The sequence below is a fragment of the Crassostrea angulata genome, chromosome 6 (assembly GCF_025612915.1).
Source record: "Crassostrea angulata isolate pt1a10 chromosome 6, ASM2561291v2, whole genome shotgun sequence".
Lineage (NCBI taxonomy): Eukaryota > Metazoa > Mollusca > Bivalvia > Ostreida > Ostreidae > Magallana > Magallana angulata.
In genome coordinates, this window is record NC_069116.1 from 33,834,218 (window position 1) to 33,858,429 (window position 24,212).

The 24,212-nt window shown below is 32.4% G+C and overlaps 3 protein-coding genes across 4 annotated transcripts; all 3 read right to left on the bottom strand.

Annotated features, from left to right (window-relative positions):
• Window positions 1–1,173: 1,173 nt before the first annotated feature.
• On the bottom strand, window positions 1,174–7,810 carry LOC128190618 (tetratricopeptide repeat protein 38-like). 2 transcript variants are annotated; one of them, XM_052862737.1, is made up of 15 exons: window positions 7,674–7,810; window positions 6,830–6,907; window positions 6,383–6,464; window positions 5,706–5,880; window positions 5,351–5,524; window positions 4,844–4,919; window positions 4,230–4,349; window positions 3,966–4,025; window positions 3,602–3,640; window positions 3,386–3,467; window positions 3,016–3,181; window positions 2,504–2,663; window positions 2,346–2,419; window positions 1,603–1,704; window positions 1,174–1,568 (listed from the first exon to the last, which is right to left on the bottom strand). In XM_052862737.1, exons 1-14 carry the CDS (start codon window positions 7,698–7,700, stop codon window positions 1,632–1,634), a joined length of 1,386 nt encoding a protein of 461 aa, XP_052718697.1. In that variant the 5' UTR covers window positions 7,701–7,810; the 3' UTR covers window positions 1,174–1,568; window positions 1,603–1,631. The 2 variants fall into 2 exon arrangements, with proteins under 2 accessions (XP_052718697.1, XP_052718696.1); XM_052862736.1 differs by having other exon boundaries at window positions 1,174–1,704.
• Window positions 7,811–8,890: 1,080 nt separating this feature from the next.
• LOC128188969 (glutathione S-transferase omega-1-like) lies at window positions 8,891–11,495 on the bottom strand. The gene is made up of 5 exons (XM_052860317.1): window positions 11,304–11,495; window positions 10,707–10,812; window positions 9,981–10,200; window positions 9,652–9,781; window positions 8,891–9,333 (listed from the first exon to the last, which is right to left on the bottom strand). Exons 1-5 carry the CDS (start codon window positions 11,416–11,418, stop codon window positions 9,092–9,094), a joined length of 813 nt encoding a protein of 270 aa, XP_052716277.1. The 5' UTR covers window positions 11,419–11,495; the 3' UTR covers window positions 8,891–9,091.
• A 4,069-nt stretch (window positions 11,496–15,564) lies between these two features.
• LOC128190674 (growth hormone secretagogue receptor type 1-like) lies at window positions 15,565–16,843 on the bottom strand. The gene has a single exon (XM_052862803.1). It carries the CDS (start codon window positions 16,838–16,840, stop codon window positions 15,695–15,697), a length of 1,146 nt encoding a protein of 381 aa, XP_052718763.1. The 5' UTR covers window positions 16,841–16,843; the 3' UTR covers window positions 15,565–15,694.
• Window positions 16,844–24,212: the final 7,369 nt, after the last annotated feature.

Sequence of the window (24,212 nt, forward strand, 5' to 3'; positions counted from 1 at the left end):
AATGATTGTTTCTGCAGATCAAAGTTACATAATTTAGATAAGGCAAAGTAATGTATGTAACGGCAGACTAATTTTGAATTTAAGGTCAGACGACACGTTCCTCGAGAATCTTTTTTGTATCTCCTCGTAATAAAGAGTTCCAATAAAAAATATTAATTTTATAATTACTTTAAAAATGATCAAAATTTACTTGTATTTGGTTATATGTGTACATCGTCGAGTGGTTAGATCCGTGGCCGCTCACTGCCAGAAGCGTATAGGTTCTAGAGGTCGTGAGTTTAAAGCCCCGCCCAGGCGGATATATATTTCTAATCTAGTGAATTTCGCTGTGCTGTAGATGTATTCATTTTTATATCAGCAATTCAAGTGTATTTTAAGAAGATTATATAGGAAATTCCATACTCTAGTATTTTGCAGAAATGCTTGGTAAGGTACCCTAATTTTTTGCAAGAAAGCTTGTCAAAGTAGTAGTAAACCATTAACAAATTCCTTGAAAAAGTTATCTAAAATTGAGGAACGTGTCGTCTGACCTTAACTCGGCATTCGGTAAGCATGTTTAAGAAAAAGCCTGAGGCAAGTAAAGTAACGATTTCAATTGTAAATTTCCTGAAGAATTTAATGGTACTAATCAATTGTTTTCACATAATTTTATCAGTCCAAAACTAGAGCAATTTTTTAAATAGAAATTTTTTTATGCATAACAAAAAAAACATAAACCACAAAATGTGCTCTTATACGAACAATCGTCAGAATGCGAGTCTCAGATCAAATTTGGGTTCTTAGAAAATATTGTTCTGCAGAAGTCTGCAGTTAAAGCTTTACAAATAATGGGTTTTCATAAAGCTTGCCTGGCTAAAAACAAAATTATTCCATTGTAAGTATGAATAATTTTAGATATTTAAAAAAATATATATTAAAGATTATGAAATAAACAGATAGTTAAACATAAAACCAGTTAAATTCATCTTTCGTAAATAAGACGTAACTTTTCTTTTAATGTTTTATTAGTACATGTATATTCAGTCACATTACATGTATGATGAATCATAAACAAACCTTGCAAATAATACAAAGAAAATGATAAAGAATTGAATTCACGTAAAATCAGTCAGAGGACATATATCGGTTTTTATGATTATTGGGTTTGTGAAAAATGTTTTAGTGTGTTTTAAGTCTCATTAAAGCATTGTGTTGACGAACAAACCACAAACAAATATGTTAAACAGCGAATGTATTGCTTGATACATTTTTTTTTCATTAAAAAGAAAAACATCAAAAGAGTGTAAAAAAGGTTAGGGAGAATTATCTAGCATGTGCCAAAACTTCTGTAAAGTTAACGTATTCTTATTTAGATGTAATAACATGTATTTTCATGGTCATGAATACCATTTTAAGTCAATTTGTGATTGATTTGAAGTTTTGTTTTTTTTTAATTTCTTACCAAAATTAAGTAGTACACCGGAATTCATTTCGTACTCTAGCTTTTGATCATGCGTGTCATAAGTTTTTGAATTTGTTGAGACTGAGTATTCATTACTGTAACAAGTACTCAGTCTCAACAAATGTTACTCCATTGGTATTTATAGCAGTCAATATTTTAATCTTAAGTAAAATTTATCATCCGTGTTCAGCTACAATTTAGCCATCATCCTCTCTGTCCAGCTGTCGCTCATCTTGGCAACTTGGCGTTCGCTTAGTAGCATCCTGAAAATTAGAAAATCCTTTTATAAATATAATCTTCGAATGCTGGTTAATTAAAAAAGAAATTGTTTAGGCATCGTTTATTTGTATTTGCATTGGTTTATGCTTCTGTCTAACTTATTTATACAGTGTCTTTGTCTGTGATAACTCCGTCATTGGCACATTGCCATAAATGTGCGTGTTTAACAGCACCAAGTAGTTGGTTTGCAATGCGCAGTAATAATCATATACAATTTTTATCACTTGAAAGATCGGTATATTTTAAATGATGGTTTCTGTTTGCACAAAAGCGTGGTGCTTGATAGAAATAATGTAAAAAAATCACTAATTTTAATCGTATGTTTCATAATTGGCAAATAATGTAAATATAAGTATTAAAGAATAATATGTACATTCTTTGAATTTTTAGGAGTTATCATTACTGTAACAGTCAGTACGTGATCAAATTTATGTGATAAAGCCCAAGGGATTTATTGGATTTGGTCACGTGCCGACTGAAAGGACCATCCCATAAAAGTCAATCCTGCATGTACAATCAAGCTTTTATGTTTCAGCAAATGTTCAAGATTTGGAGGCTTTCATTGACTTTAAGAAAAATGGTTTCTATTGAAAAGTCTTCAAGAATTAAATTTTTTATGACCTACCTTCCTAATTTATGATGTTTAGGATCAGTTGACTTCAAGGTGGCGTTTATCAGAATCTGGTTGAACACATCTCTCTGTTATGTGAAAGAAAATGTTATTAAATTTTATAAATTTTTATATGCAATCTTTAATTTAAACTTTCAATCTTAATCAATTACTTGGGCATTGCTTCCGCCTATTTTGATAACGTTGTAACGTAGAGGATACAGGATTTCTACAGCTCGTTGGTATTCACCATTCTCAAAGGCCAATATTCCTTCACACAATGGAATGCCTACTTCTTTTGCAATACTTTTGTTGTCCCATGTTCCACTATCCCTACATCACGAAAGGTAAGGATACATCAATATGCTGCCACAAAAGCAAAGAAAACAATCCTGCGTTTTTGGTTAGTGGAACATAATGAGTTTCAAAATTTGAAAATACTTGGCATTGTTTTTCTTTGCTTACAATAATTTTTTGCAAAATTATATTTAACTGGTTTTTTTTTTGTTATTATTACACACCAAAAATGAAAAAAAAAAACCTTTAACGAAATTATGAATATTGTAATTTAAAAAAGAGCTAAGGCCACAGAAGGCCAAAATGTTTTGATATGACTAATTTCTTTTGATTTAAACTCTGGATATAAAAATACACTAAAAACTACACGCTATGAAATAATACCCACTTTATGTATTCTTTCAATGACTGGAGTTGTTTTTCCCTTACACTCTTATCGTCACCACAAGCGTTTTTTAAAAAGAGATGGGCTTCGGTGAACATGATGCCATGCTGAAACATGTAGGTATCGCTCGTCTCATTCAGCACTGACCACCTCTGTCCAACGTTCACTCCTGCATAGTATAATTAATTCAATTCATCCAATAATAAAATTTTCAATCTGTTAGTTTCCCCATATTATATACACTGAATTCAATTCAAAAGATGAGACTATGTATATCTGACGCGGTGGGGCTTGGTTTAATATTCAAAATCTTTGTTTAATACAGGAGTGTATAACATAAAGAAAGGATCTATTTTTTTTTTTTTATAAATACCTTCCAGTCTTAGTCTGTAGAGCAAATGGGACGCATCCGTGAAATTGAAATCGCTCTTGGATTTTTGTGTTCTAACTCCTACCTATGTTAAGATTTGATAATCGTGTTTTTTCATACATCGTCACATTTATGTCACATTTTAGGTGTAAATATAAATCTATTTCTTGGCTGAGGGTACAATAGGATCAAAGAAAAAATTATGAGAATTATTCTTACCTGTGTGTCAAATATTTCCAATGCAGAATCAAAATCTCCCTTTAAAAAATGCAATGGTACAAACTACAAATTTTGTTTGATAATTTTTATAATTATAACACATTACTGAATATTTCCTATAACATAGATGATATATTAAGTGCCAGTATTTTAATAAACTCTCCTTTCTACTTAAGTTCTATATCATAAAACTTAAAATATTATAAAATTATACTTGATTTTATTGTTTATTGCGATAGGAAGTACGTCACAATATAGAGGTGTCCCATACAACCTTAATAATTAAATATATCATCGGTATAATGTATAAATTTGAGGTTTTCCGTCTGTCGGAAAACCCGAGAAGTTGTCATGGTGCTCGTACCTTTTCTGCGTGAAATAGTCCGACATGCCAGTAGTTATGACACGCAAGAAATGCACATTTCTGAAAAAAAGGAGTTAAACAGTAAGTTTCAATTCAGAAATTTACAATCGTCGCCTGTGATACTGACATTACAAACTTGAGTTTTGAAGCATGTATTTATTGTTAATCTTGTTGCAATTGTTAATTGTGTTGCAGACAAAAAATATGTGTATGAGGGATTATTTTTACTTCTGACAAGTGTAACTGCAGAAAAATAAAACGTACATTCCAATCGTTCTCTGTGGACAGCATAAACTCGATCCCCTTGTCGTGCATGCCTTGCATCAGATACACGTGCGCGAGCGTGTGAGAGGCGTATGTTTCACAACGTTCCAATTCCAGACTCTAAAACAATGGAGAATGTGTGTCATTTAAACAATTACCCATTATAATCCGAAAACCATTTGTAAAATATCTTTCAAAAGTAATGAAGAATTTCATCATTTTGATATACACTCAGGTACTTCAATACATGTAGTAAGACTGTTCTTGATAAAAAGTTGAAGGTTTAACCTAATATATATATATATCCTATTTGTATGCCATGGACATTGGTTACAGCTTTAAATTCAGGCCATCGAACAGCGCTAACTTTCATATAAAAAGATTACAAGCATAAACTTGTATCACTTTAGCATTTGAATATTCTTGGTTGATGTAAATATGAAACACACATGTAGCTTTTTGGATTTTTTGAGGATTTTTCCTTTGGACTATAATTTCCACGTCACGCCATTCACGTAAGCGGCAAATTCTTATAAATACTTTAATATATTTTTCAGACAAAATATTTTTCAAGAAAATTTCAATAATAAATATTAGACATTAGATTGAATTACCTTTCTAGCTGTCTTCTCTGCGAGATCGTAGAGATTGTTTTCTTCCAAACAAAATGCTTGCCATCCCAACACTGTGCTGTTAAACGGAAATTAAATTCAAATCATGAACTGCTTGGGTTGTTGCAGGTGGAGTGTGTTAGTATTGCTTGATTAGGGTTGGTTTTGGTGATATAAGGATATATAGCAAACAAATATATTTGAAATGGTCATTAAACAAATTAACTGCTTATGTATATTATATAATGTAACATTTTCGGGAATTCGATGCAAAGTCAAAAAAGCTTCATGAAAGTGTTGTGCTTTAAATTGTTTTCAGAATAAGACGATATAATTTACTAATGCTCTATTATAGTTTGGGGTATACGCGTACATGGCATTGTTATGTCATGTTGTAAATTTTTAATTTATCGGGTGGCAGTAAATACATTATTTTCATGTTGAAAAATTTGTATTTACTGCCACCCAGTAAATTCAAAATTTACAACATGACAGTTAATATCTACTGACCTGTATCCAGGTGTATTGACGTCATAGTACGGCAATATCCTCGTCAGGATGTCCTTGTTTTCCTGGGCTAGGCCCATGTTAATCATTCCTAGAAAGGCCTGCCGCACGGCCATCATGTCTGTGGGATAGTCGATCAGGATATCCTCCCAGGTCTGGATAGCTTCGTATCGCCTCCTGGATAGTTACACGAGCATCACTATCAATATCGGTATTCTGATTATTGAATCCAAAAACATTTCGGCAGTCCTACATTTCTTGGAGGAAAATTTTTTATCTACCCCCTTCATCGAAATCAAGACAAGGGACTATATCATATATATCAATCAATCAATAAATCATTAATAATATATTTTACCCTTGAGCAAATAGATTAGTTGCATCTATGTGTCTCCTTTCTCTTTCTGTGATAGATTGCACTTTTTCTTTCAATGAATTCAAATGGGTGATTTTCGCCTGTAACTCTGGGTTTAAGTGAAGTGGTTTCTCCGATCCTCCCAGCTGCAAATTATTGTTTAGCACGTGACCCATGACTTAAATTAAAATCAAAACAAATTGTTTATTTTTTTAATTTAAATATGCAATGTAGACATGTAATTTAGTTACAGCTTTAAACAGGCATTCTTATTTGTACAAATAATTGCACAAAAATTATACATAATTATTTCTGCACTGATTTTCAAATGTGTTTCAAACAAAAATACAAATATCCTAGGTTCTCAGTTTAAATAAACAATAATACAAATATCCTAGGTTCTCGGTTTAAATCAAATAAGATGACAAAAGATAACCTCGCTTGATATTTACAATAAAGAACAAGGACGAAATTCGTAGAAAATCATTTTTTAGTGATAAATGTAAAACAAACAAAAATATGATAAAACAATTTTAATGATATTTTTGATCAACATCGTCGCTAAACTATAGAGAGGCTAATCGAACAGTGTAATTTCAAACTTCTTTTTTTTACTCTGTGGCTGTAATAGAATTTGAACAGATGTTAAACTACCAAATTTCTTACATATTATACGTTACCAAAATCTGGATCACTCGCCAGCATTTGTTTCATGCTGTTCTCAATTCCACCCACTGATGGCTCGTTATACATTCCACATGACTGTAAAAATCATACCTTATTTAAATAGTAGCTTTCAAAAATCTTTGGATGCTTCATAAAAATAAGGTCAATTATAGAGACAAGAATTAAATTAAACCTGATATATCATAAGAAATACTTAGCACTTGAGAAAACCAATTGTTATTTCTTTCCCTATAAACCAATAAGGGCTTTTAACTGGATAATGTATGAACTATTTTGATAACTACATGTATTTACGGTGTTTGTTTAAGAATGAAATAACTTTAAGAGGGTAAGTTATTTTCTGCAATGCCTGTAACCTTCTCCAGTACTCATGTAAATCAACGTTTAAGACAACATTTTATCAGTTAAATATGACATTGTTGCTGTAAAGTTATTTGTACCTGTGTTAGTGAAGCGTCGAATAACTTGCAGGCCTCATTGCTGGTGGTAGACATGGGAAGGCCATAGTCGGCCCAAACCTATTTAGTCAATATCAGAGAGGCCGTAAAAACATCAACACTGATATAAAATATAGTCAATCAATGTGACTGCTCACGCATCCGGCCACATCGTCAGAAAAAAACAAACTTACATGTAATACCATCGCTTTATGAACCGACGTATGTGCATAATTTTACATTTTCTTCTTTTATTTATTTTTATTCTTCACAAATTTTGAATTGAGATACAATTTTAAGGAATAGTTCTAGGATTCATTCTTTGAGTATTTTGAGGTGATCAAATAAGGCCAGGGGTGATCAAACCCAACAAAGTCCGAGAGGATTTATAGAAAATTTGCTCACGCCCGACTGTATTCTATCATCTCATTATTTTCAAAGAATGATTCCTTATTACATATATTCATATATTTTTCAGCAAATGTATGATGTAATATTGAAATGTATTAGATTATACGTTACAAAATTGATTCATAGTGTTATAACAGACAAAGACACTGGGAATTGGAAATGTATTTGTATAGAAAGCTATACTAGTATAAACTGAAGCAAAGAAACACTATATTGTTGTTCTGTACAAATAATTATTTACCCTACATCAACAAAAATAAACTGCTAATGTTTAAATTCTGCGAGGTTCATCATGTAATAAAGAGAAGTACTGGTTCCCATACCGTGTATATAGTATGTCGACATAATAATTGTAGATATATCCGATGTGTTGAAATTTTGCGAAAAGAAAGATCCACATAATGCCACATAAAAACTCTTTACAATTTGTTATTACCTTGCAATCTCCCCAATGAGTTCGCATGGTTGGATACCCTCACAGGCGCTCTAACTGATGATGACGATTGACGTGATGTCAATGTTTATATTATTTGGGTCACGCGGAGTACGAAGATCAGTTCATGTCAAAACTACAATGTTCAACAGAAGATGTTTTTTTTTGTGTGTCATTTTGCGATATTTCTTATTTTTCTCGCATATGTTTTTAAAGGGCAGTAGTTGTTCATGAATTAGTTGAATATAAATGGATAGATTCGGTTAAAATTGGTAAAAAAGAACACAACAGAAAAGAAACTGCATACAACCCAAATCAAAGAGGTCAAACATATACTCTGTCCCAAGATAGTTATGCAGCACTTTTCTTAAATCAGAACCATTTAAACAAGACCTTGGACTTTGGGCAGAAGTTGATAAACTCCGATTTGATGAAGGTGGGGTCTGCTAATGGTTAACTGTCCAGCCATTGGCTAATAGATATGCATACATTGAACGCAATGACACTCGTCTGACTTAAACCAGGGATGTATATTTCGCTTAAACAGCGTCAGTTTCACACAGCAGAGAAACGGTTTTGAAAGTGTATGAATATTAATGAGGTTCTCTCAGCGAATTGGAAGAAAGGAGGTCAATGATTGACAGCTTGTTTTGATGAACAAACTAGATAAAAACACCCCACCAAAAGTCCAAGCTCTTGTTAAAACGGTTCTATTTGATTTTCATCAATATCACAGCGTTCAAACGATGAATTATCCTTGGACCCTCTAAGCTTGTCAGGTTTAATTACATGGCTGAAATTTATTAAATGGCTACGGTGATTTTGCATTGCAGACATGAAATAAGCGAGGTTTTCCCAGTGACTTAAAAATGAAGAAAAGTTGTCTTAATTTCCAGTATAAATCTTTTCTCAATGCGTCAGTCCAATTGTAACTATTTTCCGTTTGCGAACGCAATCACAAAACACTCAAAACAACGTCTTAAAACGACTCGATTTGTTTACACACGTTAGACCGGGAAAGTGTAAGCTGACAAATGATGACTAAGAATGCATGAACCCTCCTATATAATCAAATTTCTGGGTGGGTTTTTTTTTTCGTTTGTCACAATCAAAAAATAAAATGACATTCTTGAGTCACTATATCACTTTAATTAAAGGGTAAATAAATTTTTGATCAGATATGCAACATGTTCCTCAGATTAAATAGAAAAACAACGATAAATAATCGTAATCTCAAAATACAATCGAAATATTAGATCTATATTTGAGATTATTTATTGACATAAATATAAAAAAAATCACCATGTTCATGAATCGATAAATATAGAAGTAACAACATATCTAGAAAGCTTGCATATGACGTTTCTTTGTACAATGTGCATTGGAAACTTTAATGTGTTTTGAGTACATATCATAATTTTCTATTTTAAACCATAATCATAGTCCGGGTTTCCCGCTCTAAGTGACGAGAAGAAATGGACGTGCGACGTGGGCTCTTCATAAGTTTCTCGCACCGCCGGAAGTTCCATCATCAATTTCATCCAAGATTTTAGGTGTGGGAATTTGTTTGGATCGATTTCAGCTTCTGGGGCTATAATGGTCAACACCGGGATTCTCTCAAACCATGGCCAGATCATAAAATCGACCATACAAGGGGAACTGCCTATCGAACAAATAATGATAATGCTGGATGAAATTTAAACTGACAGGAGATACTTGGTTGTTTTCTTTTTTCAATAACAATAAACGATTAAGTCTATGTACATCTGTGTAAATAATATAAGTGTGGTTCAACAACCACTAACACTTTTAATTTGTATGTTTGAAAAATTATTTCTCGAGGATCTTTTCTTATTCCATATTCTATTTTGCTAATCGCTCTCCCGTGGGATGCACTAAATTATTGAGCATTCAAAAATTAAACATGCAGAAATTTATATTACATTGTGTACCAATTTTTTATTGTTTAATAATTCATTACCTCCGAAGTATTCTCCTCTGTTGGAGAGCTCAGATTCGTAGCGCCTCAGTTGTCGTTCATACCGACGGATACACTTATCTAATGATCCATCGGCTACTGATTTAGGTATCTCGTAAAACAACTCGGTAACCTGTTGATCAAGTATCAAGTAAGTCGCATATCATCATGAAAATATGAGAGAGAGAGAGAGAGAGAGAGAGAGAGAGAGAAAGAGAGAGAGAGAGAGAGAGAGAGAGAGAGAGATCACCTACAATATTAAACTCATTAGCTTTATATTTGATATGGGGATGAGAAAAATATCATATTTATAAGCTGTTGTAAATATTTACCTTTCCAAAAGTCTCCCATAACATCTTATCTCGACTTGCCCGGTAGAAGTCTGTCGGGATAAGTTTAGGGGTGGGGTATATGTTATCTAGGTACTCGTTACAAACGTTTGACTCGTACACAATCTTGTCGTCAAATTCTAAAACAGGAACCAAGCCGATCGGGTTGCGCGCCCGAAACCAGTCCGGTTTCTGTTTCAAGTTAATGTTGACTGTCTCAAATCTGTAAAATATTGAATAAATACAAAATGAAGATATACAATCAGTGTTTAAACAGTATCAATACATTTGATATTAGACTATTGGTCATTGAATCTGCATAATGTGTATTTAAAGGGGCATTGCAATGAATATTCCTAATTGCGTTTCCCTTTCTTTTCAGTTTTAATACATGTACTGAAAACCAACTTTTTTCCGCGCGCGATAAATTTTTGCGATGTTAGCGAGAGCATTAGTCCTTGTCGTATGGTTGCTATAACAACATGGGTCTGGATAAGGCTTGATCGCGAACATTAGTCGTCGCGAACCAGTTTACCGGAAGTTAATCGCGAAATAAAGTTGTCGTGAATAAAAGTAAAAAATTTGCATACGTTCTTTCCATGTTACTATATAATTATGTGCAAGCTAAAAATCTGTATATACCATGAGCAAAATTTGATTATAATATTAAAATTAACATAAACAAATTTGATTTGTCAAAATTGAAATTGTGAACTACAGAATTCTTACTCAATATTTTTGTGCAAAAGCGCCAGTCGTGTTCGCTGTGCGTATGGACAAAACCTCATGCTGTACAAACGAAGAGTCCCCGGAGCTAGCGGTGGGCATTGAGATCCTACAAAATGAAAATATGAATTCATTCGATGATGATTTTGTTAATGAATACATATTTTAAAAGGAAATTCATTTTTTAAGTAATCACATAGCGATAAATACTAGGCTATAGTATGTTTGATTTTATTAAAATAACTGTTCTTCACATGGATGCAGACTTTCAAAGCAAATCTGGAGCTTAAGAAATACCTAATAAAAGTTTTTTGTTGTTGAATTTTTCTTAGATTTATAATATAAAACTCCAGTCGGTACCGCTATTGTTGGTTAAAAAGGCATGAAATTAACGACAAGAAAAGAAATAATTCATCATCCTACATGTATAATTATGTATTCAGGAAATTAGCATTAATAAAACTTTGTCATTTTAAATAGAATTTAACGTTACGTATTTTAAAACTTGATTTGTAATACATTTCAGTACTTTCAGTACATTGATTTCTTTAAAAAAATAATCATTAGTTATCGCTCTTTGAATTCATATTATAGACTTACCTCTGCCTAAAGCTTTTTCCGACATGACTTTTATTTCAGAGAATAAACGCGCAGTATTTTGTGGTACATGTATTTTCTTCTGAAAACTCCTCCGTAAATGCGTGAAGGTAAACATTGATAGTGTTATCGCTTAGTCATTCTCTTTCTCGTCTGTCGGTCCATGCAATGTTCGCCGTTCTACAAACTGACCTTAATTTTGCTGGAGTTATTTTCCTTGACGCAAAATCTTTTATTTCATCAATGATGATAATTTTAAAATAAATTTTTTAAAGCCCTTCGGGCTTTATTGGATTTGATAAGGGTCCATTAAGCAATTATTTATATAAATTTGTTTAATCTTGATTTTGTTCTTTTAAATAATAAATTGTATTCAGCCCCATCGAGTTTATGACACTCGTACACAACTTTTACATAATGCAAATTATTGCAATATAAAAAATATTGATATCAAATAATGTTTTAAATCAACGTCTATATTAATATTAATCCGGCATAATTTATTAACCTTGTTAACTTATATTTTAGTACTTGTTCTTGTATGAATGATGATTCATTGTTAACCAGGTTGTTACCGTGATTTTCAACGAGAGTACAAATCTAGGAGTAGTTTTGATGTCAGGTTTGTTCCAATTAAGTATTCGAATCCTTTTATCATGTACAATGAAATATGTGCCACATCAATGGCAATTTCATTTTACTAATGGTCACGTCAAAGAAACAGTCGAGTGATAATTGGTTGAATTTAATGGTTTGGTGTTCCGATTATCAAGTTTTAAGTATTTGTTAATTCAAAACGTGAAAAACATTTCTCGGTTTGTGTTATCGTCTGTCAACTTAAATTAACAAACACCCATGAAGAAGATGGGTGAATAAGATAAACAAAATGCCCATTTGGTTTAGTCATAAAATACAATTTCAATTTTTTTTTCTCTCAATCAAATCTATTTGATAGTGTTTTTGTACGAATTTGCAAAAGCACAATTTCTTACTATCTTCAGATTTGAATACATCAACAAACGATAAGATAAAAAAAATATTCCCTTAAGTTTGGGTGGTATCGAACCCACTATCTAAAAAGCCTAGTTCTTTTTAAGGTTACCTAATGTCTAGTTCTCTAACCAATGAGTCATAGTACTGCGACTTTGGTCAAGAAATCACGGACTTGAATTATTTTTCTAAAACGTTCAGTTGTTGGAATACAAAAGGACATTTTTAATGTACAGTACATTTTGTACGTGGGTCATCTCTGTGTTTTTGTTGATTAAATTTGGATTGTTTTCCATTTCACTTTATTTGGAATTTAACAAAAATATGGACCACAGACCCAATCTATAAAAGAAAAGGCATCGAAGTTCTAAAAAATGGCACAATTAGTATTTGGTGGTTTCGATCCGCATGCATAAGCACGTTTTAGTACTGAAGATATTTAAGAGTTACAAATCGATATTCGTCAAATGTACATGGTTTAAAGTGATATATTTTTTAAAATATCAAATTTGTTAATAGTTTAATTTTTCAGTTTCTTGTCCGTTCTACACAGGCATTTCACGCGCCTTAGGCTTATCCAACCATCTCCTTACATGTACATGTGCAAATATGCTTCTTTAAATGAACCTATGGGATAGTGAAAACGTTCAATTCCAAGTGAACTTTTTTATGACATCACAATGATTAGAATATGATCGATTTATTCATAGCTCTCTGACTGGCTCATAGAACAAAAAACAGAACGTTCTATTCACCTGCACGTGACCTACATGTAGGAGGTCAATATTACATTTAATTTTCTCTACATTGGACTAAAGATAGATCGTCCAATGAAATATCATGTTTCTCAATTTGTTCGACTATATCTTCGCTTGATATAACTCAGTTTTGATATGAATGTATCAATTCGTCTCTAAATAATCGCTGATGATTTAGCAGGAGGAGCATCGGTTGACAATGGTTTTCTCGGGGTGTCAATTTCAACTGTTACCCTCCCAAGCAGGCTCGCGTCGGTTGACAATGGTTTTCGAGGGGTGTCAATTTCAACTGTTACCCTCCCAAACAGGCACTGTTTATTTTATTATTCTGAATGTCTTCATTTTAGACAAAATTTTACTGCTTTTGAAATGACGTGAATTCTACGGCGAACCGTACGCGCATAATTTACGCGCATGTAACAATTCGTTGTGTTACCCGTTGCTGACTATGTTGCGAAAGTAACGTAAACGCGTTTATTCGCGAAAATTTTGAGTTATTTCGCGAAAATTTTGCGCTTATTTGCGAAATTGGTTTTGTTTACTTTTGAACACTAATTTCTTTTCAGAATTTTATATTTTCATATAATATATAATACTAATGAATTTTGCCAATAAACCAAAAAAAAAATTAACAACTTTGGTTAAAATGTGCAAGTAAAATAAGGAAATACTAGACTGAGCCTTTTTGAAACGACATATTGGATGTAAACATTGTACATTAACATGTGAACAATGAACAAATTGTGTGCTACGTCTACATGCATAAATGAATTAATGATGTATGCATTAAACATGGAAGTTAAATGGGGGATGACCCCCTCCCCAGTTGTTGTTTTTTTAAATCTGAAATTCCTATTTGGGACAGTGATAACAATTATAGTGAACTTTGACTTAAATAACAACATTTCGAGATTAAACGCACTAAATACCCAGTCGATTACTGTTTTTATTATTTTCCAGCAGTTGCAACAAAGAGAATATTAGTAGATCATGAACACATATAAATCATCCGTTTCAGTTTAGATTTTTCATTCCTGCCCGCTCCTTTAAATATAAAGTCATTCAGTTTTTTTTATTTCAATTTTAAAAATAAGTTGCGAAGAAATAGCAATTATAGTCTGTCTCAAGTTATTGCTTCCATCGCTTTTTGAAGATTTTTAATAAAATTACACATACCTGTGAAAGAAATACAGTTGAAATCGTTAAAAGGGAATATATCCAAGATATTTTCATTGAACAATTATCCCTTTCCTCTCAGAAAAATTCACAGGAACGAAAACAGATTCCTTACGGAGATTTATAATGGGGAATGTTTACATCTTTTCTTCATTCGGAATACACTCGGAATACATCGCGCAATTTTTTAACGTTATCATCCGGGCTTATTAATGGCTGTTGCAATGCAAAATCTCCGTAGTCTTTCAATTTCGGAATGTGTATTGAAACCTAAAGCGGTAGAGGGGGCGTTTCAAAACAGATAATCTGGACATTTTTTATATTAGTGGATGAACGTAGTTTGAGCACAAAGGTATTTACTATTATTGAAATATCAAGCAAAAAGTGGTGGAAGCAAAAACTCGGGACAGAGTATAAGAAAAAATTCAGACACAGTATATATTAGATGAACAAACAATATGGCCCAGCATATATTTATTTAAGCATTGTTTACATTTATGAAGAAAGTGATCATTCCAACGCTTGCGGGGGAAGTCATCCAGTATAAAATTTGAAGAATTCGTTTTAAAAAGCTATATTTATAAAATACAAGAAAACGGTAATGGGTTTATGCGTCACCATGTCGCTGGGTAAATTTTTTTGCAAATAAGGAGAGGGCAAAGGACTTTCAACTTATGTAACCAACTTTTTCATTGGATGATAATGAATTGAATAGAGTAATGATAAAGATATGATACAGTAAGCTGCAACTTTTCCTCCCTCATCAAAAATTGTTCTTCGGTTGCTCTGGAGTTATGATAACTTAATAACCTCTTGGTACCTTCATGGTTAAGACCAAATTCTCAAACAAAAACATGTAATTTGAACCTGTTGCACGATGATGAATATTCTCGCTGCGAATCTAAAACAGAACATATCCCTCAATTTGATCATCGTATTCATAGTTTTTTTTTTGTTATGATTTTTGAATTTTAATTTTAATCGTTCTCTTGATAAAAATCTATGCAGGTTGTATGTACTGTTCACTGTTTTTGAATAACAGTCGCTAATTTATTTCATTTTTGATTCTGACCATTTTTTGATCACTGTTATCGATATCTTTTGAGACAAACAAGGATGACAGAAATCTCAAGAAATGCATGTTAAATTTATTGAAAATATTTGTAATTTATTTTGTACAGAACTAAACATATCATGTATATAAAATCTTAATTTTCTTATCAAAACAGCTATAATACACATCAACTAAATATGTTAATCGTTTAAGATACCATATATTATGTTTAAAGTAATAGTAAAAAATATGTTCAATGTCCAACTGTTCAATTCTTATCACAGATAATCATGGAAATCTTGATATTGTCTACGAATATTTTATAATATATTATGTTTAAAGTAATAGTAAACAATATGTTCAATGTCCATAGACACATTCTTATCACAGATAATCACGGGAATCTTGATTATTGTCTACGAAAATCTGGATGAATACTCTTGCTTTTCAAGAACTTCATTGCCTATAACAAGCTGTTCCGCTTTCTGTTGGCAGATTCGCTTCTGAAACCACAATCTGAGTCGCCTCGAGTTTGCGATGTAAAGGTAAAAGTTGACAGCATGGTTAGTATACATCATCAACTCGGCAAAAGACCGGAAGTATTGATATCTCTCGCGGCTAAATATCGGCTGTTTGTGGAGAGAATTCATCACCGCTGTCACACACAGGTAGATCAACATTGGAAGGGTGGTCATGATGAAGGCCAAGGATAAAATGACCATCGTTATGGTCAGCTTCCTTTCAACTTTTGGCCTTTTCTGTTCCCTTCTTACTCTTGGAAACCGACGGGAATTACAAATGCGATTTCTGATTTTAATGTGGCGGATTTTTCGAATAATTTTGTAGTTAAAGACGCAAGTACAAAGGAAAGGCAAAATAAAGTAAATCAAAGAATCCATCAGAGGCCATATTTGATAAATCAAGGCATTGCTATTCGCGGCTGAATCACAGTTTTGTGATTGGGTCACATTGTCGGTGATGATTTCGAGAGTCCAAAATACATGACCATTTAACACTGCCATGGCGACGAACATAAACAGAATGATAATGAGGGACCGACGAACCGTGCATATGAGCTTTGCGCGAAATGGGTGGTAGAGCAGAACAAATCTTTCAAGCGTGACGACAACGAGCAACCAGACAGAGGTGTCGCTGAAGACTAACCCAAGGAAGGTCAGTACCTTACAGGTGTAGTTATTTAGAGATAAAATATCAACGGCGAGTATCTCTTGCAGCCATCGGATGAGCAAGCCGACATGAAGAACAAGAAGATCAAATATCGAAAGGAACAGAAGGTATACATAGGTAGACTCCTTTTTGGCAAAATAGGGCAAAATTAGCAGTGACATTAGATGCCCAGCTACCCCAAACAAAAATACAAAAGGAGAAGCGTACAAAATCACACCATCTCTCTGTTTTGCCCGTGGAGGGGAAAGTTCGTCGAAGTCGTACCTGGCAAACTTATTTAGGATGTCATTTTTAGTAAAGTTGTAATTGCCCAGCGCATCGCTGAAGTACTCTAGTAGGGATAACAACTCGTCGTTGTTATTGGATGGATCCATCTCGATGGCCTAAAATATTGACGTTCATTTATCATGCATAGCCAGTTTAAGATTTTTCAAGACATTTTAAAAAATAAAGATACATGTATGGCGTTTAGATAAAAACCAGTTTTACTACTCACGTTTATTGAATTGCAAAGGGAAAGACAGCAGGAAATTCTTAATGAATGAAAGAGTGAAAGGTCTTTTTATACAGCTGAACTGAGAATCTTAATTATCACCATTAACACGACATCCTCTGTTATAGAATTGTAGAATATCCATTGGTACCTACCGGTTTTTGCTTGCAGCCAATCAAATTACAGAAGAGATACATAATTATACATGTAGGTGTTAAAACAAATGGAATTATAAAAACCAATTCAATAGAAAGTAATATAAGACCCACAATTGTACAAACCTTTAAATTGAAAAAAATATATGCTTAAATATAAAAATGGTGGTTTGTGTTTTAAGAATCGAAACCACGAATTTGGTTTGAATATGGAATTTTGAGGAATGGAGAATATGATAAGAAATTCTAAAAAAAAAAAAAAAAAAGAAAAAAAAAAGATGCAACAGTTACACGCCAAAATTCATATACATATATAAACTGCTAACAACAGTGATCTGATAATATTGAACCAAACTGAAGTTACAGGAAATTTAAACAAAAACAAAGATGGAGTTTAAATTAAAATCCGATAAAATGAGACTTAAAATGAAGTTCAATAAACAATGTCATCTAACAATTAAAGAGTGAAAAACAATGACTAATTTAAAAGTTTTCGATAATTCTATAGAAATTCATTTTTATTTTGAAAATTGTCTTTAAAAACAACACATTTATTAAAAAAAAATAAAAACAGACGAAGTAGAAAGAAAGAAGTAGCTGCAATAGAAAATAACTAAGGAAATCAGCTTCCCCAGCCTATTTTTGGAACCTTGTTTGGATGGTTGACGTCTTAAATTAAAGTTAAATAATTTTCAAAGTGTATTATGAAGGAACGTTCATTATCAAGAAAATAAACAGACTTTGAAAAATAAGTGTAATTTCAAAACTTCAATTCTATTGTCGATTTTTAATTAGTTGTTGGTATGATGATTTATAAACACAAGTGCATATATATATGATAAACCGTCTTTGAGAACGGGGAAGGGACAACCAAAGATAAATCCACCAGTACATCATTCATATTGATTACAGAAAGAAGTTCCTCTATCCCCTCATCTTTTCTTCCCAAACATAATAATTATTTCAATACAAGTTGCTGGCCTTTAAAGGAAACTGCAATAGGTGGACCATATGCATGTTTCTTATGACTCTTAGGGGAATTATCTAATAGCAAATGTGTTATGAATAATAATAATAAAAATAATAATAATAATAGCGCTAGCCGGATAATGCCTTTAATCTTTCAATTTGTACGTTGTATCACGTTTAGCACTGACTTTTTTTTTTACCTCAGAAGGTAAAGGGTCCACACCTTAACATAAATCTGAATTATATTAGTGAAGAATACATGTACAGTACAGCATTCGGCGAATTTCAATATTTGCGCGCACATTAAGCATCGCAATACTTTGATAACTATGCAGTAACAGTTTAATTTCTTAATGTATTCAGTCAAATATTATTTAATCATGTTTTGCTTTAGATGCGTGAAAATTTTATTTTGAAGTACACTAGCCTGGCCTGAAAGTAAAGATAAGCTTTTTTGGAAAACAACAAAACATCGCAATTTAGTCCGTATATTTGAAGCATGTTGTAGTTCCGGCATAACATATCATGCTGACAGCTGATATCACATGCTGAATATTTAAAACGAACACTTTGTCTCTGTACTGTTTACCGACACGTTTACAATCTTAGCGCCTTTGAACTTTAACATGTGTTCATGGCATGTAATCTCGATCCCGATTCAGATAAGCATGCGTTATCCTGGTTCCCTGGCCTATCCATAATCACAGGAACCAGGTTAGCACATGCGCGTTTTGAATTTTCCAAATCGCATCCGGTTTCACCTTGCTTATATATATTTTCTGCGTGAACCCTAGGGTTCACGCAATCAGTAGACGTAAAGGATCGGAAAACTAGATAATCTTTGCTGTATATAAAGTATTGTAGAGGTTCTTTTTCGAGAAAAAAGACCACTTGTTTTATACATATTCACATGTTAACAGATGAAAAAAGGAAGGACAATTGCAAATCAATGCAGTATTATACGGAGAATACAAATCTCACGGGGTTCTATATGCTAAGCAGGTTTTTGTTTATTTCTTCTGCAATGATCGCTACCTTCATAACCTGCATGAATCATCAAAGAAAACATTTTATTGTTGATTATGATATGAAATTTTTCTCTTAACAAATTAATAAATTGATCTAAAAAGTAAGTAAATGTCAGTAATTATTGTTAATGTACATCAATACGTTGTATAATTAAAAAAGTCAAGTCGTCTTATGTGGGAAAACGAGTCTGGCATATTTAATGGCCAACACTTTCCTTAAATTTTATCACACCAGCTGTGAATTTCATATAAACTACAAAAACAGACAATTGTACACCAATCATAAATATTCTGTTAATAGTAATCCCATAATTATAATTAACAGAATTAATTTTGTTGTCTCCATGAAATATTTTTGAAATGATTTTATGGAACAAGTTATGCACGAAAACAACACCGCAAATGTCAGGATCATCAAAACATGTAACATGTAGGTGTTTCGATTGTCTTGACCCGTGGGCCTCATTTGACGTATAACATAATTTGTAACTTTCTTTCGATTCAAAACTGTCAATTTTAAAAATCCATATTATACTCTGTTCCAAGGTTTTGCTTTTTAGCTTAATATTTTGATAAAAACAACCAAAAAATAGAACGTTTTTACGAGAATTTTGCATTGCAAACGACAGGAACATTACCCGGATGATAACGTTGAAATTTATCCCGAGTACAATACTTCCGAATGGAGAAAATGAATCTCCGTGAGAAATTTGTTTTCGTTCATGTTAGTTTCAACGAATGTCAATTACGAAATCTTTGATGTCAAAGTAAAAGCCATTGCACTGAAAGCAATTAAATGAATTCGTATATTCCTATGCGGATAAGTTGTTTTTAAACTTGTTAGAACCGGATCGTATTGATTTCAGTCTTGTTAGTTTCACTATGAATCACAATATATTTTCTTCCGAAAAAGAGAAGGAAAAAACCCCAAGTGAAATCAATGTAAATAACAAATCAATACTTGTCTCGATAAAATTAAAAAGCAAGCTGCATGATGTGACAAGTTTGGAGACACGCTGTATCAATGCTGCTGTCTTCCCGTCGGGTTCTTTCCTTTACACCGGACAATGACGTAAAATGACTCTTGCTAGTATATCTTCAGATAAAGCATTGCTTGAATTAAAAAAAAACCATGAAAATTAATGTGTTTTGAATGATTGTGTGACTTTCGGTGTTCGACAAAGCATGATTGAGCGTAAATTCGACTTGGTTTGTCTACGATTTCTGTAAGAATCTTGGCGGGAGACATTAGTGGGAAGACGTTGAAGATAATAACAATAAAAGGTCAGAAACCAGACAACATTCGTGAAACGGAAACTATACATGTATATCATTACGTAGGTGTTTTCTTGTGGTTATTTTGAGGCTTCTAGACGATAACCCGCAATCATTTTTATTCCTGATAGTTTGGTTTTCATGCTTTTATCGAGGTACTCTTTATTTATCAGACTATGATTAATCGTTTTATCCACATTGTATTGACTACCAATGTTGAAATTGTTACTATTACGTTTAGAAAACAATTAGAACCATTTTAACAAGAGCTTGGACTTTGGTTAGTTTTAAGACTGTCTATTTCATTGCTAGCTACTCAGTCATGGCTCTTTGAAATCAACAAGATTTGTCTGGCTTTTGAGCTAAGAATACGCAATCGGTGCATATTTCATTTGAAACCGCGTCATTTTTAACTTGTTTTGACGCAAGTAATAGATCGTTACTTCCTACTGAAAGTTCAAGGCATGTTAAAATGGTTCTACAAGTTCATCTATATTCCTCATGATACTTTACTTTAAAAAATTAAAAATTATGAAAGGTTCAAATTATTCAAAGAAATAAATACTTTTCAACAAAACATTATAAATACATTTCAAAATACAAGTACTGGAGTTAGAGAAAAAATTTCAAAATTCAGTGATTTACCATCTTTAGAGCATCAGTCATTTTCTCGCAAGCATGGTCAGTTTCACTAAAATTCTAGAGATTCAATTTTCTCTTTAAAAAAAAAACAAACCTTTTGAAAGGCTTTTCCTTTGTTCGTGCTGGTTCAACTAGTGAAATTTTGCTTTAGGGGAATTTCGTTATGATACAAAAATTTTAAATTAAATCTATCGATTAAATCAACAGACCATCTGATTTTCCCATGCTTTTTATGTTAAGTTTTTATGTTAAGTTTCTTTGAAATTTTACCAAAGAATGAATTAGATACACTGGTTGCTTTAATTTGTGTTAAAGACAGAATTTAAAAAAAAAAATGTTTACTATAAAAAGGCATATTTAGAGCTGGACAAAAAGATATACCGGTATACTTTCCGACCATCGTTCATCTGAATACTAGTATAAAGAAATTTTGTTCAGAAAGAACTATCAGTTTGGATGTTAGCAAATTTATTTACATTAACAAACAGAAGAAAAGTATAACTACTAATAAGCCCATTCACCACCGTTTCGTAAATCATATCTTCAGTTAACAGATTTCTCAAGAAGTTATGCCACTTTTTTTTTTTTTTTTTTTTTTTTTTACATATAATGCATAAAGGATGTAATTAATGTGGAGACAGTTGTTTAAAAAATCCTCGAATCGTTGATTTACGAGATAAATACAGAAGGTCCTCTGTCACATACAGCATTTTCCGATGATAAACCCTGGGCACTATGAAGAGTAGATGCAAGTGATAATCCTACAAGTTTATACATCGTTGCATATATCTGTCTTCACTTCTTCTCTCAGTGGAATGGGTAGTCCTTTGTTTACAAGTCCTCCAGTTGGTTTATATTTCAACATATACCAACATTACTAGTGCATTCTTACACACTACAAGTAATTTATTAGGTAAACCAGCACATTTTGGTCATCTTCTGGAATAAATTTTTCAGGCACATTATGAACAGCATTGATTTCGGTTTCACTAGACACACGTTTTAGTTTAAAATTATATTCAGTAAGGTACATGTAAGCCTTGATCTCTCTTCACTGAAAAAATATGCAGTCACTTTAAAACAACGCCCGTTGTGACAATTCGTGGCGAAAGGATTTCTAGAATGCGATTTAAGAGTGAGTCCCTTGATTGTCGTTTATTTTCTAAAAGTTCAAACATGTTAAAAATGAAAAGAAGTTTTACATGCAGTTACAGAAAATACTCTACTTCCATACACTTGCGATAACTGATTAAGGTCTCCAAACGCTATATAATGTGAATGTTTCCAAAATTGGTGTCAGCTTCAAGATAATGGCCTTCAATTTCATTAGGACGCTGATGTTTATGTTCCACAGTGTTAAGACTTTCCATACTTATTTCATCTAAAATCAAACACTGAAAATACTGAAGTTGAATGTATCACTCAACAACTTGTAGCTTTTTGGTGTCGATAGTTGGTATTTTGCATTTGACTATAACTTGTGAAGAAATTAGGAATGCTGTAAAAAAATTAAAAAACAATAAAGCGCCTGGCGGTGACCATGTTATCAACGAATATATTAAGACAACAATGGAAACCTTCTTACCCTTATATGTAAACTTTTTCAATTTGGTTTTTGATAGTGGCCTAGTCCCAGACGATTGGCTATTAGGAATAATTAAGCCAATTTACAAAGGCAAGGGCGACAGGAGTCAGCCTGAAAATTATAGACCTATTACATTACTCAGTTGTTTAGGAAAACTTTTTACTAGTATAATATGTGACCGTTTAAACACCTTTGCTGACGAAATACACCTAATCAATGAAGCGCAAACAGGGTTTAGAAAGGGTTATTGTACATCAGATAATATATTTGTTATTGATTTTCTTTGTAAATATGCACTAAACAATAAGAGGAAACTATTCTGTGCCTTCATTGATTTTAAACAAGCTTTTGATACAGTTTGGCGAGATGGACTATGGACGAAAGTTCTTAAAAGTGGGATAGATGGAAAATGTTTGAGATTTATTATTAACATGTACAAGGGTATTAAATCAAAGGTAAAAATTGGTCAACATTTATCAGATTTTTTTATGTGTAACATAGGTGTAAGACAAGGAGAAAATTTGTCACCATTTTTATTTTCTCTTTTTATTAACGATTTGGAAGATTATTTATTAAGAAACCAGATAGAGGGTTTTACTTGTCCTTCTCTTCAAATACAGGATGATTTATTTGCTATGTTGAAACTCTGTCTACTTTTTTATGCCGATGACACTGTCTTAATATCTGAATCTGTGCCTGATTTACAAAAGGCTTTAGATGTGTTTGCAAATTATTGTGATATATGGAAACTTAATGTCAATATAGCCAAAACAAAAATCCTCATTTTTTCAAAAGGTGCAATGTCAAAGCGTAAATTTTTGTATAAAGGAGTAACTATTGAAAACGTAAAATCATTTTGCTATTTGGGTATTGTTTTATCAAGAAGTGGAAAATTTAATAATGCTAAAAAACATTTAGTAGAACAAGCGTCAAAGGCATTGTATGGTGTTTTACGTAAAATACGTTATTTTAGCCTACCAATTAATTGTCAGTTAGACCTATTTGACAAGGTCATTAACCCAATTTTACTTTACTCGTGCGAAGTGTGGGGTTACGAAAATTTAGATATTATTGAAAAGGTACATTTAAAATTTTTGAAATTTATTCTTAATCTTAAATCTAGTACTCCAAATTGTATGGTGTATGGAGAAACTGGAAGGTACCCATTGTCACTCTTTGTTAAAATTAAAATGATGATGTACTGGGCAAAAGTTTTGACAGCCCACGATTGTAAACTCACTAATGTAATCTATTGTTATTTTTATAGATGTTACAAAAATGGATCTTTTATACATCCATGGATAAAATGTATACATGATATACTCAACTCGTGCGGGTTGTCATATATATGGGAAAATCAAACAATATGTAGTTGTAACTGGCTTAAATCAATAGTTAAAGAAATATTACAAAATCAATTTGTACAAGATTGGAGAAGTATTGTAGATAACTCACCAAAATGTATTAATTATAGAATTTTTAAAACAAATCTCAATTTAGAAAAGTACTTGTTGATTTTACCTACAGATCCACGGATCACGTTTACAAAATTACGAACATGTAATCATCGATTCCCAATTGAAACAGGTAGATGGCATA